At 37.5% G+C, this 17,598-nt stretch overlaps 1 protein-coding gene across 2 annotated transcripts; it reads left to right on the forward strand.

Moving 5' to 3' along the window:
* The first annotated feature begins 4,911 nt into the window (after positions 1 to 4,911).
* On the forward strand, positions 4,912 to 17,150 carry SH3BP2 (SH3 domain binding protein 2). Of its 2 annotated transcripts, none has more exons than XM_082482921.1 (12): positions 4,912 to 5,051; positions 6,127 to 6,229; positions 8,916 to 9,033; positions 9,645 to 9,715; positions 9,990 to 10,078; positions 12,878 to 12,943; positions 13,524 to 14,112; positions 15,186 to 15,294; positions 15,644 to 15,699; positions 16,138 to 16,219; positions 16,463 to 16,522; positions 17,000 to 17,150. In XM_082482921.1, the coding sequence occupies exons 1-12, from the start codon at positions 4,913 to 4,915 to the stop codon at positions 17,135 to 17,137; spliced, it is 1,620 nt and encodes a 539-aa protein (XP_082339047.1). In that variant the 5' UTR covers position 4,912; the 3' UTR covers positions 17,138 to 17,150. The 2 variants fall into 2 exon arrangements, with proteins under 2 accessions (XP_082339047.1, XP_082339048.1); XM_082482922.1 differs by having other exon boundaries at positions 15,189 to 15,294.
* Positions 17,151 to 17,598: the final 448 nt, after the last annotated feature.

The raw sequence follows: 17,598 nt of genomic DNA on the forward strand, positions 1-17,598 counted from the left end.
CTTGCTTTGCTAGGTTTTACTTTCAAAATAGAATTTGAAGACTAGAAGTTGTGAGATGTTATGGGGTTTAAAAAGTTCTCAGACTTAAATGGCATAGAGATACTTGTTACAAAATCACATCCGGTTTAATTTTTGTACTGCAGCTTTGGTGGCTGTTTTTTATTTGTTTTCAGCATGACCAAACTGGGCTCCAGGACACACCATAAATATTATTCTAACAAGTGAGAATTTTGAAACTACAGCTGCCAAAAGCTGTATTAAGAGATGAGGGTAACGTGTTTTTATGCCTATATACTGCAAGAGGTGGAGATGATCGCATCTCCCATATGTTCTGCAGAAGTTAAGCAAGAACTAAGGACTCATGGTTCTTCCAGGATGCAATCCTTAGTTGAATCAGCTTGTATTTGCTTTAATTGGGCTGAACGCCAATAGCTCTTAAGGCCAAAAAGGGTAAGTTTTCTTCTATAATGTAATCCAGATTTTTTAATGTGGGAGAATTTTTTATTTTTACTTGTGGAGGGCCTTTAAGCCTGTAAAGTTATGCTGTAGCCTCCAATCTACCTAGCTTATAAACACATACTGAGAGGGTACGTTAAAATTACTATAGAGCTATACATTTGCATACTACACCATAACAGATGTCTACTGTCCATTTGGAGTTTGAGCTTAGTAACAGTATTGTTATGATTCAGAAGGAACTTCTGCATCAGAATGGCATTATCTAGGTTACACAATGAAGTGTGTAATTTCACATTTTTTCATGCTGTTGTGGCTTTCATGGTACTTTAAAATAAAAACCAGCTCATTGTGTTTGAGAAAGTATACTCACGTGATACACTTAGACTGACTTTATTGATAGATTAAAAATACATTGCAGATTGGTTTGGTTTTTAGTCTGGCAGACCAGTTTGTATGTATGCAGTAATTACAGTAGTAATTGTATAAGCTCTGTATCATAGTCAAGAGTGCTAACTGCACTGTTCTGTCTTTCCAAAACTACTGTTAAATGATGAAGCAAATCCTATAAACTGCTGTTCTGCCATTTCTCTTACTACACTCTGAGGCCTATCATCTCCCGCACGAACAGAGATTTATCATGAGGAATCATCTGAGAAACAAAGTGATGCAAGGCCTTTCATTGTCTGCTGCCATCCTCTTCTGGTTCAGAGGGTTCAGTTCAGCGCTGTTTCAGTGGGGGAGAAGGTTGATTCGAGAGCAATTTATAATGGGTTTGGGTGCTTGATGGAAAACTTAAAAATATGCATGTAGTCCACTGGTGAGTGGGAAAAAGAAAAAAGTGTATAGCTATTACTGGGAGCTTGCACAAAACAATGCATGAGTAATGTCACCTTCTCCTTGTAACAGAGGACTGGCATCGAAAAGAGATCATGGCTTGGCTCTGATTGCACTTAGTGGGCCCTTTCCCTTAACTTAATTGTCAACTCCTTAGGAGAGACTCTGCTTATACACCTGGGGTGAAAATGTGTAGTGAGGTCTTTGGCTTGTGTTGCAAGAAGGTAACTGCATAAGGAACAACTCTGAGATATCTTTCTGTTCTTAATGATCACAAAGCTAACTTCAGTGCTTGCTATAGATCTGTTCTTCATGCAATAAATAAAAAAAAATTATAAGAAGAATATAAAGAGTGGAAGGAACCATTTCAGTGAGCTAAAGGCTCACTGAAGATGCTATTGTAGATGCTAAGACCAGAAAAATCTTTTAAGAACATCCGTTTTTCCTTCCTCCCACCCCTACAACAAATATCCTGTGATTACGTTGTTTTGACAGCTTTCTGCCAGCAGCTTGATGCAAAATAGCATGCAGTGTCATTCCAGGATTGTTTTGTACTGCTAAGTAAATAAGAAAAATCTGACTGGGACTAGATTAGAAGTGTATCAGGGGTTGGACTAGCTGATCTCCAGAGGTCCCTTCCAACCCTGACCATTCTGTGATTCTATTTAAATGGATTTTGGAAACTTAACTCAAACATCTCAATTCAGAATACCAAAGTCAGGCCTATGTGTTTGCAAATGATAGTGCTTGAGGACCCTACAGATGTGATGGTGGGTGTATAAGCCACAATGAGATCCAGAAAGTAGGCATCACAGCCTCTAAATCTATTGAAAAGTTTGGTATATTAGGGGAGCTCTTAAGCTCATATAATATGTACTGGGTTGCGTGGAGTTTAGCCACGTCCTTTTATTCACTTAACTGGGATGGGGTAGTTCTGAGGTTTGGTCTCTATTCTCAGGACTATTTTATAGTGAATAGTCAAAAGTAAGAAATGATCATGAATAGAGGAAGCAGAACCTGATACTCTGTCCTTCCCCCTCAGTTAAATCCTGTAGTCGTCACACTGTAAAAGTGGATTTTTATTCCCCCCCCACTTGCTGCTCTGCTTCCCTGATTTACTTTTTTTCTGTCTGCCTGATACTCTAGCTTTTCAGGTGGTGGAGGAAGTGCCCCATCCAGGCACGCTTCGGTGAGTAGTCTAACTAGTCAATTCCCATACAGAAGTCCAACAAGACCTAGTCAAATATTTCTGTTTTCTGTATTGAACTAGGGCAGGATACCCTTGTCCCCAGTGTTTGTCATTGGCTTCCTAGAAATCTCAGCTTACTGATTGTTTTGAATAACCTCTCTGAGACATTTAACTCTGCCTCTTCTGATACGTTTTCAACTTAAGTACAGTACTGAAACAGTTTCACACCAAAGGCTAGGCGCTTAAGTCCTTTCTTGTTCTATTTTTTTTTTTTTTGTAGTAAAAGCACATGGGATTTGAAGACCCATGATGAACTTGAAATTGTTGGGTGGCATCGAGACTAATGTTAGAGATAGATCAAGAAAACTGAAATTGGAGTATATTTGTCTTAATAAAAAGGTTCAATTTTTACTTAACCTTTTTCCTGAATTTACCTAGAAACAGACTCAATTAACTTAATCATGAATTAATTTCTAATGTTAAAATATTGGTGTGCCTGTTTTTAAAAGAAAAAATTAGCCCAGGACTTGGCCTTTATATTCCTCATTTCAAGGAAATCACTCGTAGCAGTACTGCGGTGTGGTTTGGTGTCAGCAGCCAGCTGGTTGACGCTCTCCGTTTCACTTACTTTGACATTTCTGCAAGATGTGAAGATGTGGAGAAATAATTTGACAGATTCTTTTTTTTTGTTTCCCTCTCTTTTTTTTTTTTGAGGGGGAAGGGTAACTTTTGTTAGCCTTTAAAGGCTTAAAATATCTGTGTGTAGCCACTTCTTGGACCTGTTAACATATTGCTATTGCTAGAAATTTCATTGTCAGAGAGGAGGAAGGAACAACTCAGCTTGGAAAGATCTCAATCATGTAGTAAGAACAGAGAGGAAATAGCAGAAGGAAGGATATAGCTGAATACAACAAAAGTAACTTACCTTTTGGTGGGCAGGAAGGTTCTGGAGGAAACTGGGAAACCATGGTGCCTTTCCATGTCTGCTGTGAGAACCTTTCTAGGGCTTTGGATCCTATCTTCTCTGCTTGTGCCTGGTTTATAACACTGGGGACTAAAACCTAATATTTGTGATTAAGTTTTCTAGGTTGCCTAGAGACTTTAATTGAATTTAAACTCTCCTGGTAGAAATTGTTAGTAATTTCTCCCTCCCCAACCATGCATCCTCAGCAAAGGGCAAGCAGTTAGATCTAAATCCTTAGCTGATCCACTGAAAGATCAATTGACTTGCATTTCTGTTTTTCCTAACACATAGGCAATGGGTATGTACTCTACTCTTGCAGTTAACCCCTCAACAGAACTGTATTACTTGCTTATTCTTTTCAGTATGGGTACTTCAAGTTGCCATTTCAGGCTGGAGAGACTAGTGCTCAGGTAGGTGGGTTGTGCTGTAGGCTCTTGAATTCCTGTACTGAGCTACATTATTGACTTCCATAAGTGTCCCTTTTGGGGAAAGGAGAAGCAAACAGGATCCATTAGGTTTCAGTCCTCCACTAAAAGCTTTTCAGTTCTAAACCATCATTCCTTTATCAGAAACTAATAAACTGGAGTGTCTTTAGTTTGCCTCTTACCAGCAAAGGTCTCTAGCCCTATGCTTGAGGATAACAGACCATTTTATTTCTAGGTCAAACTTCCCATATAGTTCATGCATGATTTCTCCTCTGTATTATACAGGATTTTTGGCCTAGTTCTGTTAGCAATTGAAGAAAGAAAGGTCTCATAGTGACATATCAGACAGAAAAAAGACACTACTAAGAAACTAGTTTTCTTGGTAACCTGTGTAGGATGATAACAGAAAGAGTGGTAACTGCAAAGGTGCTCAGTGGAGTATGGCATTAATAATTGATATATAAATTAAAAGTCTTCAGCAATCTGAGATAAACTTCATTCGCACAGGATGCTGTCACATATGACAGCCGGTATGAGATTATATACTAATGCTTTCATTCAGAATGAAACATGTAAATAGAAGGAGTAAGTAGCATTGGATACTGCAGTTACTAAAATATGACTTGATTCACTCGTTATACAGAAAATTATTTTGTCTATACATGTGTGGCATAGAACTTTGGAGAAGAAACTGATTATCTGTCAAGTCACCTGCCTTATTAAGTCTCACAGTGTTATCTGAGGCATTTTTAAAATATAAATACTTAAATAACATTTACTAAGAACTCTTCCATTGTTTCAACAACTGTCAATCACTTTTGAGAGCTGTATAAAAATAAATCGGGACTTTTTGCAGCAGTTTTTTATACATTACAAACTTCCTGGAATCTATGAACACCCTGTCTGTGCCACATACTTGACTGCTGAACCATGTTAGTTGTTTGGAAAACCTGTTTAAGGAAGCAAGCTTCATTTTTTGGTACTCCTTTCTTAAAGTAAAATCTAAGTTTTAAACTTTTAAAAATTATTCTATATTGTAGAATGATGGCCTCGCAGGAGCAGGTCTGGCCAGTCCCAATGAAGGCAATTGGAGCGCAAAACCTTTTGACAATGCCTGGAGGAGTGACTAAATCAGGCTATCTTCATAAAAAAGGAGGCACCCAGCTGCAAATCCTGAAGTGTAAGTTGAATAAGGTATTAACTAAAATAAATGTTTTAAATTCTTGCATTTGGGGCCATTAACACATTTCATGCTAGCAGACTATTTAATGAAGCTGTTCTTCCACTTACTTTGTCTGTAATGGATTACAATTTTATTGGAATATGTGTACGAAACACCCATATTGAAAGAATTTCCTTTAATTGTTTTGGAACTGTAAATCTTAGATGATAAATGTTGTGGTTGATTTTCTTTTACTTGGTTAAATCTCTTGTCTAGGCCTTAAAAGTAAGGTCTTAAAGACAGAAATAGATTCCCAGGATATGTATCAATTTCAAATAGTCTTTTCTGAAATAAATTAGTTCTCAGCTTTTTTCCAATTGGTTAATCTGTACTGGAAAAATATCTCTGTCTCCTACTGCTGTGGTGAAATGGAAATTTTCTCACTGCCAACATTAGGCTGTACTTGAAACCAGTAATTGCTTCTGGAATCAGAATCTATTTACATGGAGAAAAATTAAGATTTGGGGTTTGTTTATATACTATTAATTTGCTTTCCCTGTTTATAACCAAACTATACTTATATGGTTAAGGACAAAAATTACAGCCTTTGATAAAGGAGGGAATGTTGGCCTCTAAAAAAAAGAAAATAAAACATTTTATTGGGAGCTTTATGTACTTGAGGTAAAAGAAAAGAGGAAGATACCTTCATGGTTTTGGGATGGACATAAATATGCCTGTGGCTACCTTTCTGCCATCTTGTTTTAGGTTGCATTCTTACATTAGTTTATTCCTCTAGTAAAAGAGCACAGATGGAGGGCAGACCTGCAGTCTCTTTGGCTTCTCTTGAAGTCATTAGATCAGCTGTCTCTCAAATGAGGGAGGCAAATACTACCCTCGGTCCTGAAACTCCATGAATGGACAGTTTTCCCATGTGGCTGGTCATCAATAAGCTGTCACTTAACTAGCTGATGTTCTTTTATAACAATAAGATTACTAAAACCTTAAACAATAATTCTGCCCAAGTTAAGAGGTTCTAGTTAATGTACTGTCTTTGGATTTATCTTTTGCTCACTTTTTGTCTCTATCTTTTTAGGGCCACTGAGATTTGTGATTATCCATGAGGGATGTATTTACTATTTTAAGAGCAGCACATCTGCATCTCCACAGGGTGCATTTTCTTTGAATGGTTACAACAGGTGAGTGCCAAAGAACTTATTTAACACCCAAGCCCCTTTTACTTAATTCAGGGGTCTATGGTTTTCATTTCCAACTAAGTTAAACTCAACTACATCTGCTGTTTGGGTTAAGCACTGATCTCAGATTCCAAGCGATGTATTCCTTTCAAATGGTATGTATGATGTTTCCTGTGCTTTGCAAGTGTATAGCCTTCATCTTTTGTAATTTAACCAGAAAAACTGTTAAAATTGCAAAGCCTTAGTCTTGTTACTAACTTAATGCAGACTTTGCACACGCGGAGATACATGTGGATTCTTTCAGACAAATTATCTTTGTTCTCTAGTGATTTCAATGATCATCACAAAAATAGAAATGAATATTTATGGAGTTACTGATTCGGTAACCCTAACTAGTGTCAAAATTGAATCAACTACAGAAGTGATAAATGAGACAATGCATGTGCAAAATGTCTGACATTTTGCTACATGTTATGAATCTTAGTGCTTGCTTTTTAAGTTGAAGACAAAAATAATGGCTTTCAAGTTAACCAGTACTATCGGAATCTGAGTGCAGCATACGTACAAGGCCTGCTAATAGAAGTCCAACTGAACTTAAGGAAATTGCTGTTGTAATTAATGCTAAGAAAGGACTAATGAGAGAGAGAATGTACAGAAATATTGCATCATTGGTCTGCACTGCAATTTTATTTTATTTTTAAATGTTATTCTTGTACTGCGTAATGTTCTCAGACATTTGGAATAAGGAAATACCTGTTATTAGAATGTGAGAGCTTTCTAACTGATCACAACAATGGAATATTTTATAGGAATGCAGTTGTAAACATTGTAGCTAATTAAAGATTCAAGATTAATTTGTACAAGCAACCTATACTGAAACTTGGCCATGACACGATGACACTGCACACTAATGTAAAAAAACACCATGGAGTTTGCAAGTGCTGGGGACTGTCTCATTGCTTTTCATATATCTGCATTCTAGCAGTCTTGTAGAGACCCTCGTTGGAATTGGGACCAGGTCTTGGTTGGTATTATGCGCAGACGTAAGCATTATTAAAAAATAATTTGAAATGAAAGAATTTGTTAGACTTGGTAGTTGCATAAGGTTGTATGAAAACAAATCACTCTAAAGCTTCCCTGGACTTTTATTTTGCACTTTTCATTCAATAGCCTTTATGTGTTGAGACTGGACAGGAGATGAGGAAGTGTTGTGTTCACTAGTGACTCAAAATGCATAGTGATGCCTATTGCTAGTATCCCTCCCAGCTGTACCATGGGTATTTCCCACATTAACATCCTTATTAGCCTTACATTAGTGAGACAACTTATAGTTCCTTTTGTGGCTTTGTTTTGGACTGGGCAGATGCAGAAAATATTGCAGATGCAGTTAACATTGTTCTTAATGGCAAATTCAGGGTGTTGATTAGGGGTTTTTTTGGTGTTTTTTTTCATAGAATAGTTTGGGTTGGAAGGGACCTTTAAAGGCCATCTAGCCCAACCCCCCTGCAATGACCAGGGACATCTTCAACTAGATCAGGTTGCTCAGAGCCCTCTCTAGCCTGACCTTGAACATATCCAGGGATGCAGCATCTACCACCTCTTCGGGCATCCTGTTTTAGTGTTTCACCACCCTCATTGTAAAAAATGTCTTCCTTATATCCAGTCTAAATCTAGCTTCTTTTTAGTTTAAAGCCATTACCCCTTGTCCTGTCGCTACAGGCCCTGCTAAAAAGTCTCTCCCCATCTTTCTTACAAGCCCCCTTTAAGTACTGAAAGGCCAAAACAATGTTATTTTTATTAGGTACCTAACCAAATGTCAAATGTCTCTGATACTCTTTTTTTTCTACGTTTACAAACCACATTCCCTAAATATTAAGGACTTATGGAAATACTGTAATTATATGAGGAAACTAATGAGTTAAAAAGTTTAGGAACGAGAAAGAAAGCCCCAATAGTGATTGTAAATCTTCAATCAGATTTCTCTATGGCTTATGCTGAATAAATCTTAGAAATGTTACTTTTAGATTATTCACAGTTTTAGGATTTTAGTCTCCTTGTTTGTTCCAAAGCCTTATAGCAAGCATTTACAACCAAATTTTTGTGTGTAAGGAATTTCCTCATTTGAGACTTCTCGGGGGGGGGGGGGGGGAGAATAAAAAGAAGCATGTCTAAGGCAGTTTGTGAAAGAGGTTGAGTTATGCTTGTTTTAAAATAATAAAGTACAAGAAATTTTTTATAAGGAGAAAGTGGAAAAAATAAGTTAACTTTTAATATTAGTTCTTATTTATTTTCATGGACAACCTGTGTTTTGATTTCTCCTCTGTGCCATTCTGAAATAAGGATCACAGGCACCCTAAATACCTCTTGCCATCATGTGAAGCTTGTGAATTAATGCAATTCATTAAAGCTATTGAATAGGTGAAAACATCATTTTATAAGTCTGGCTGGTGGTTTAACTAGTGCTTTTTCTACTGTCAGTGCTCTTTCATTGTCCTTTCTACCACTGTAAAGGAGAAATACAACAAATGCCCATCTGAGGATCTTGGTGGCGTTTTCCTGGGCTTGGGGGTTATTTTTGTTAAGGCAAAACTGATTGGTAAAACTGCTTTCCATCAGAGCTTTATGACTTGCGGAGCAGAATTAACTTTATAGACTAAGGTTTTTATATATTGGTTGTTCTGTTTCTCAGGGTTATGCGGGCAGCTGAGGAGACAACATCAAGCAATGTGTTTCCTTTCAAGTTAGTTCACATTAGCAAGAAGCACAGGACATGGTTTTTTTCAGCTTCTTCTGAAGATGAAAGAAAGGTAACTTTTTTTTCTTTTTTTTGCAATATAATTTTCCTTGAACCATAAAGTGAATCTTGGACTTCCCTAAAATCTAAATGAACTGGACATGAAGCTGTCACTGAAATTTGTATACCTAGTTCTTTGGGCTCCTCTCAAAATAATGTGTGAAGTTTTAACTATTAAGTCAGTGTTAGTTCAAGTTGTAATTTAGGGAATAGCTGTGACATACTAGATGGCACATTTTTTTCCATATTGCTTGTTTTATTTTTAGCCAAGAAACAAATATTTGTGTGTTAAACCTTTGATAAAGCATGAAAACTGTTCAGTGAAATCTCTCACCCATGAACATACTATGAACAAGTACCTGACTTTAGAAGTAACAGTTTGAAATTCACAAACTGAAAGTTTAATATTTTAACGTGTTCTTAGAGCATCATAGATAGTCAAAACATTTTGACTGATAAGTCCTCTCAATGCATATATCTAAGTCATGGATAAATACTGTTTCAATATAGGTTCTTTGCCAGTTACTCTATTCTTACAGAGGACAGATACTGTGCATCTTTCTTTAATGATTTAAAGATGGATGTTTTGGATGTTTGGAATGTTGTATTTTTATTCTTATTTAGAATTGGATGCTATCCCTGAGGAGGGAGATTGATCACTACCATGAGAAGAAAGAAACAGTAACAGAATTCAGGTATCAACCCTTCCTAACACATAGTTTAAATAATACCAAAACAAAAATAAATATTTTTACTAAGAGAACTTTAAATGTCAGCTTGGTGTAAAACCAATAAACACTTCAAAATGACAGCAGCAACATATCTGGCTGTTAATTGGGAAATAAGAATAGATTGCTTTTGCTTTTCCAGCCTTGCTTTCCAGTGCCATAGTCCTGCTAACAGACATGTTTACTGTCCCAAGACACATAGCACAGTGATGCAGAAGGTACTCTGTCTTTTCTTTTGCAGTGACTCTGGTTCTGATGCAGACAGTTTCTATGGCTCAGTAGAACGTCCCATTGATATCAAGTATTCTCATCATTCAGCAGATAATGAAGGTGACAAATTTAGACACTGCTAAATAAGATTTATTTATTTGCTTATTTATTTCTTCTGGATTCTGCAGGAACTATTCCTGTAGCTTAAGCAAACTGATCCAGTTTGCACTATAAATGCTTGTTTTTACAAGGTGTGTAGTTGTTGCAATTTTAAATCAGAAGCAGATATTCTGTACCATAAGCCACTCTAAAAATAAAAGGTAACTGAAGAAATTAAGATCTTTCAAGGAGGTGTCTGACACTCTAATATACTATTTAAAATCTTTATGAAGTCTGCATGTTGGAAACGTTATATATCTAGCAACAAGATAAAACTTTTGAGTATATAGGTCATAGTGTGGAAATACAAAGTGGTCTTTATTATGATAATTGAATATTATTGACAATAATTTAATATAATAATAGGATATTAGTCACTTAAAAGTATGCTCTGAAAACATGCATGCTCTGAAAACATGCAGAGACAAGGCAGTGAAACATTGTGGAGCTAGTTACCTCCTATCTAGACTGTGAAATTAAGTCACCTGTCCTGCAAAACAAGCAGTCACCCACGCTGGGATGTTGTTGCATTGTTGCATCTGTGGTGTAGTCTATTTAGTATAAAACAGAACTGATCATCCCTCCGTTTCAGGAAGATCTTGCATTAAGCATAGGATGGGCCTATGTGAAATGCATAGGATAATGTTCTCCAATGACTTTCAAACTGAGTAACTTTTTAAAGTAAGGTTCTGAAAATCTCACTCTTAGCATAGCCTTTTTTACTCAGAGTTTGATACCTGTTCGAGGTCCTGCACCTGGGGAGGAAGAATGCAAAGCACCAGTATAGGTTAGGGGTGGACCTGCTGGGAAGTAGTTCTGAGGAGAAGGATCTGGGGGTCCTAGTAGACAGTAAATTATCCATGAGCAAGCAATGTGCCCTTGTTGCCAAAAAGGCCAATGGAATCCTGGGCTGCATAGGGAAGAGTGTGGCCAGTAGGTCGAGGGAGGTCATTCTCCCCCTCTACTCTGCACTGGGGCCACAACTGGAATACTGTGTCCAGTTTTGGGCTCCCCAGTTCAAGAGGGACAAGGAACCGCTGGAGCGAGTCCAGCGAAGAGCAACTAAGATGATTAAGGGCTTGGAGCATCTGCCTTATGAGGAAAGGCTGAGAGAGCTGGGACTCTTTAGCCTGGAGAAGAGAAGGCTGAGGGGAGACCTTATTATGGCGTACAAGTATCTAAAGGGTGGGTTGAAGGAGGATGGAGCCAGGCTCTTTTCAATGGTTCCCAGTAACAGGACGAGGGGCAATGGGCACAAGTTAGAACATAGGAAGTTCTGTTCAAATACACGGAAAAACTTCTTTACGGTGAGGGTGACAGAGCACTGGCACAGGCTGCCCAGGGAGGTTGTGGAGTCCCCTTCTCTGGAGATTTTCAAGACGTACTTGAATGCAGTCCTGAGTAATGTGCTCTAGGCAATCCTGCTTTAGCAGGGGAGTTGGACTAGATGATCTCTAGAGGTCCCTTCCAACTCTGAAACTCTGTGATTCTGTGATTCATTGCTGTAGTTGTTTCACAGTAAACAGTTTGGGCTGAGTGTGTTTATTTTTTAATTAGAAGTGAGGACATTACAGAAAGCCTGTCAGATAGGTGTTCACAGCATATTTCAGCAGCTGATTTCTTAGTCGAGAAATGTGTTAGTAAAATCCAACGTGAGAAGCCTTGCCTCGTGTTTCAACATAGTTCCTTTGCTAGGCCTTTTCCCATCTGCCCTTTCAGATATCTGACGGCAGGGTTGATTGGAGCAAGTACTCTCATTTCCTGAAAGGAAATTCCTGACTGTTTTTCCTGACTAGGACAAAAAGGCAGGAGTGAGTCTCTTTAGGAAATCCAGTTCAATTGCTGCAAAGCAGAGGAAAACAGACTCATCAGCATTTCATGTAGGATTGTAGTTTAGTACTTCTGCGTTTATGGGAGGGAAGGGTTGCATGCAATACGAATTATGTTAAGGCGCTTAGCAGGAGTTTAAATTATGAAAATTAGGAGAGCCAACTGATTTTTATCAGGTATTCTTACTTTTTTTTAAAAAATGCATTTCTCTGGGGAAATACTGCATATTGTCTTTGAGGCTCCTATCATAGTCAATGATGAGAAATTACTGCCTAGAAGTAGCATGTTTTTCGTGTCTTGATTATTCTGACTTAGAGTTCAAGGCAGCATTGAAACCATTTAAAGCATTTGTTGTGGTGTGGGTTTTTTTGTTGCCAGAGCAAGGCAAGAGAATTAATTGTGTGGTAGCTCACTAGGCTTGCTTAAGCTTTGGTATTGCAAAATCATCGATGTTTATGTGTTAGGGTTAGGTTTTGAGGATTGTTTTTATCCAACTGGTTTTGCTAGAGCATCCATATAGTTGTGTCTATGTGACCGGTTTGAATTTTTCTCAGGAAGGTTATAGCACTCACTAGAAAGTATCACCAGAAAATAAAATTTAATTTGAAAGATTGAAAAAACTTCATGTGCAGTGTAATTCATCTCCCACTGTTGTAAGTGATGGCTTTCTTAATTGACATCAAAGTTGAAGGAAAAGCCTATTCTAAATAGCAGAGAGGCGGACCAATATTTTTAATTTTTTTTCACCTCTTGAAAAAAAACAAAACAAAAAAAAAACCAACCAAAAAAAAAAACAACAGACCCCAAACAAAACCAAACCACCCCAAAACTGAAAAATATTTGTTTATTAAAAAGCAATAAGTACTCAATACTTTTTCTTTGTTCCAGGAGTACTTATCAGTGTCTTGACACATTGATTTTTATCTGCAGATTATGACCAGGAGGAAGAGGATGAATCTTACTTGCAGCCAGATACTTCTGACATAGTGAAAGATGGTATGTGATTTCTTCATTCCCTTCACAAAAGGCCCCATCCCCATGAAAGGTCACCAATGAAGGCAATATTCATGTAGAATGCTGAATTATTATTTGTCTTGGTCATATCTTAAGCATTGCAGGTGGTAAAATAACTGAAGTAATGCACAGTTATCTAATCTTGAGAGATATTTAGGATTAAAAGTTCCTAGTAAATAGCAGGAACAATTTACAGAAAGTGTTACATGCCTTTAAGGGCATGTTTTCTTGCTGGCCTCCTGCCCTGGAAGGTCCTGCATCTGGTCATCAGTCTGTAGGAGGGGTAATGCTTTTAACATAGCCTCTCCTTCTTTCTTTTTAGCAAAGGGAAAACTGAAGTTATCATAAGCCATGACTGAATAAAAATTGCAGGAGTTTACTACACATAACATTCAGAATTGTGCTGAAAGTTGAATGCTTATCCAGCATTTTGGGTACTATCAGACCAGATGCCAATGAAACATCTTAAATCACGTAAAAAATAAATTTGAAAAGTCTTGTTGCTTGATGTACTGTATTTCCCCTCAGAGTGTCATGATTTTTGAATGTTTTCTTTCTGTAGATATGGTCCTGCCCCCAGCCTACCCGCCTCCGCCCGTTCCTCATGTCAGAAAAGCTGCCTACTCAGAATCAAGGGCAAATTCCTTTCCTGGCAAATCTACTGTGCCAGTACCACCACCGCCTCCTAAAAGAAGCTTACCTGATATCAAACTAGAGGATCACTTAAATGTGAGAGAACCCCAGTTACAGTGCCGAGCTGAACCTAATCTAAAGATTCAGTCCTCAAGCCGGAGACTAAGTGAACAGCTGCCTCCTGTACCCCCACTACCTCTTTTCAAAAAGCCTGTGTGTGTCAAAGAATCTTGCTCATTGCCTCCAGAGCCTCTGCCTCTAGCTCAAGTTCTTGCTACTCCAGAAGGATGTGAGAAGCTAAAATCCTTAAACCTTTCACCACGAACTCCTCCTCCACTACCAAGCAGTAAACCCAAGCTGTCACATTTTACTGAAAAAACAGTAGAGCCCAAAGTGCCAAGAGAACATGGTAAACCTGGGCTGTTTGTACCACCAGTGCTCCCAAAGCCACCTGTGCCAAGCCACCAGCCCCCTGGAATCAGGCCTAGACCAGAGAAGTCTTCATGTCCCCAGTTACAGTAAGTGTGAAAATACAACGTGCTGTTAAATGTTTCCATTGCATATTAGTTAACTTGTTGACAGACATATGTCTATATGAATCAGAGAAATCTGTTTCTCTTCCCTGCACCATCCCTCTCTTCCTCAGCATTATGCTTTTTTGCCTCTGTATGTTGTTTGAAAATTTCACAATCAGTTTAGCTTCTAAAATAGTTCAGAAAGAAATAGTAGATAAACTGAACTTCAACTACAAAATTTTGGTGTAATTTTTTTTAATTTGTTTTCAGGTCTGTCTTAAAGACTTAAAAGCCTTTGATCTCAGTGAATAAGAAGCCTTTATGTCAGAACCTCAATGAACTGCAAAAATAATTTTAGGCTTCTGTCAAGATAGGGAATGTGTTTCATTTTGTATTAAGATCAGCTTTAGTAAGGGACGTGGAACTAGTTATGGTGGTGAATCAGATAGACATATTTTTGTCCATTGGGTCATTTAGCAGCTCTGAAGAACAAGTAATAAACTCTTTAAAGACTATAAAAGAAAGACACTGATATAGTGTCCAGTGAAAGGCCACCAAGATGTTTGGGCTGTAGCACAGATATGCAAGAAGAGACTGAGAGAACTGGATTAATTCAACCTTTAGGAAGGCTAATGGGAGATCACTGCTGTCTACAGCTACTTAATGGTTGGGTGTGGAGAAGGCAAAGCAACACCTCAGAGGTCTGCAGTGATAAGAGGCAACAGGCAGAAGTCACAACCTGGGAAATTACAGCTAGGTAGTAGGAAAAACTTTTCACCACACAGATGGTGAAACACCAGAACAGGTTGCTGCGGAGAGTCTGTGGAATCTCCATCATTGGAGATACTCAAAACACAAGTGAACATGGCTGCCTGAGCTACCTGATCTAGTTGGACCTGCTTTGAGCAGGAGCTTGGGCTAAATGATCTCTACAGGTCCCCTTCCAACCTAAATTAATCTAAACTGAACTGAAACTTGCTCATAAGTTCTAGTTTTATTATCCCTTTAGTGTTTTGCGTATATTTGTTCCGTTTTCCTGAGGAGATGTCCTACAGTTTTTGTTCTGTTTCTGCCAGGAGATCACCACCAGATGGACAGAGTTTCAGAAGCTTCTCATTTGAAAAACCAGCACTACCCTCTAAGCCAAACCAACCTGATGATGATTCTGATGATGACTATGAAAAAGTAAGATCAAGTAGATGATACATTCTCAAAGAGCATTTTTTTCTTGCTTATGTATAGTTTTGGGAATGTTTTAAATGCATATTTCAGGACAAAAATAACTGTCTGAAAACACATCGCTGTGTGAGTTTTATTTTATTTTTAATTTTTTTTTTGAGCTTTAAGGAATGCCTTGATAAATTCTGGATTTTAATATTAGATGTAAAGGAGGAAGAAGCATAAAATAAAGGTTAAATCACCATTAATAATTTCAGATACTGGTGGCTGTAGCTTGTTTGCATAAAAAGTTGCTAGCATTTTGAGTTGTCATTGACTTACACAGTGATTGGTTTTCTTCATTTTTTTTTTACAGGTTGGGCTGCCTGCTTCAGTATTTCTTAATACCTCTGAATCCTTTGAAGTTGAAAGGTAGGATGTGACTTTAAAACAGTTGTTTAGAAGTCCTACAAAAACATGCCCTGACTAGTAGTCCAGAGATCGTTTTGATGGGTACAATTTGTGTTTAGAAACATAATAAAAGTATTTAAATTCCTTTAATATGGAAATCACTTCTTAGGGGAGTTAGTTTAGTGCTCTTGTATCGATTGAAAATGCATACTACTTGCAAAGTGATTTTTGCACCATCTGGAGAAGGTTGTTCTGCCGGGATGCTAGATGGGACAGAAAGCCAGATATTCTGTACTGTGTTGCTGGTTCAGATGCTAGAACACCGAAATTCTTTCAGCTACAATGTGCTACAAATCACTAAAACTGAAAGAGATTTATATTAATAATTTTAAGAATCTAGGCATTTTACTTGTCTGATTCAGAATATTCTAACACCTGTAATTGCTTTATTATTTTTAGGACATTCAAAGCTAGTAGCCCACGGGGACAACCACAAAATGGATTGTACTGTATTAGAAACTCATCTACTAAGCCTGGAAAGGTAACTGGCAATTGCTGAATCTACTCCCAAAAAACCTTTTTGATTTAGAGATACTGTATCTTATATATGATAAAGTACTTAACAACTTAGATGTGCTCTTTCCTTAAAGCAATAAAATCGCTATTATAACTTCAGTGATTATTTTTTTGGTTTTAGGCTGGATTATAACTAATTCCTTAATAATACATTGACTTAGAAGAGCATATTAGCATAGACTGAATATTTGCATTTTTCTTCTTCAAGGTATTGGTTGTATGGGATGAATCTGCAGAAAAAGTGAGAAACTACAGAATCTTTGAAAAGGTTAGTAGCTGCAGCATGTATGTATGTGTATATATGCGTATGTATACATGTATGAATGTCATGTATATATGTGTGTATAAAGTGTGCGTGTGTATAGGAATATATCGGAACTAGTAAGTCAAAGTCTAAATTTCTTCCAATTCCTAAAAGTAAAAATAAGCCAATTTAAAAATATCTGGTATAGGATGAGAGTCTGAGTATCAGATCTGGGCTTTCTAGTCACTGTATTGTGCAAAAGACAAACTGACTATAAATGTTCAAATCTAAATTTCAGCTCCAGTCGAATCGTAAGGGAAGGAATAATAAATTCCTGAGTTTAATTTGGACTTCCTTGTGTGACTAGTTTGCAAAGCAATAGCATGTTTGAAAAAACTTCTTAGTACTGATGATGATGTTTTGGGGTTGCTTTCTTTTTTTTAAACACTGAGTTGGAAAAAAATACTGTCAGTGATTACATACGTTTTTGTTTTACAACAGGATTGCAAGTTTTACCTGGATTCAGACGTCATGTTTTTGAACATGGGAAGTTTGGTGGAATACTATAGCACTCATGTCTTACCTAGTCACGACAGCCTGATTCTTCGGTGTCCTTATGGTTACTCTAAACCAAGGTGACATGACTGGCATAATTCACTGACACTTAGGACAAGTGGGTTCCCTACTGCCCTTGAATTAAATGTGGACTCCTGACCCTGTTGGATGTCACAGTGTTTGCACACAGAAACTGAGTTTGTTTCAACCATTTATTCTCGCATGAATTGTGTATAGGCTTCATTTAATGAACTCTTGGTAAAACTTTACAGTCCAGATCAGTGGATTTTATGGTCTTTTATTTTAAAAAGATCTGAACTGATGATGCTGTGAAAGTTGTGCATGATACCTACACCTTCTATAAAACTGCTGCTATTACTAATCTCCTTGGAATGTGGACGTGAACAAAGAAGTGGTCTGAATACAACCAATACAGAAAAGAGAAACTTCTGAAATTATATCAGAGTTCACTTGTGACAGGGAATACTAATACTCTGACTTGAAGGTATTACTCCTTAAGTCAGCACAGGTGCTTAACTGAGAGT

Source organism: Vanellus vanellus (assembly GCF_965231255.1).
Source record: "Vanellus vanellus genome assembly, chromosome: 4".
NCBI classification, from domain to species: domain Eukaryota; kingdom Metazoa; phylum Chordata; class Aves; order Charadriiformes; family Charadriidae; genus Vanellus; species Vanellus vanellus.

What these genes read in the sequence shown, in the direction of transcription:
- SH3BP2 (XM_082482921.1), top strand. Translation starts at nt 4,913, where the DNA reads ATGATGGCCTCGCAGGAGCAGGTCTGGCCAGTCCCAATGAAGGCAATT. An exon ending in TCTTTGAATGGTTACAACAG is followed by an intron (nt 6,230 to 8,915) that starts GTGAGTGCCAAA and finishes TCTGTTTCTCAG; the next exon opens with GGTTATGCGGGCAGCTGAGG. An exon ending in GAAACAGTAACAGAATTCAG is followed by an intron (nt 9,716 to 9,989) that starts GTATCAACCCTT and finishes TTTCTTTTGCAG; the next exon opens with TGACTCTGGTTCTGATGCAG.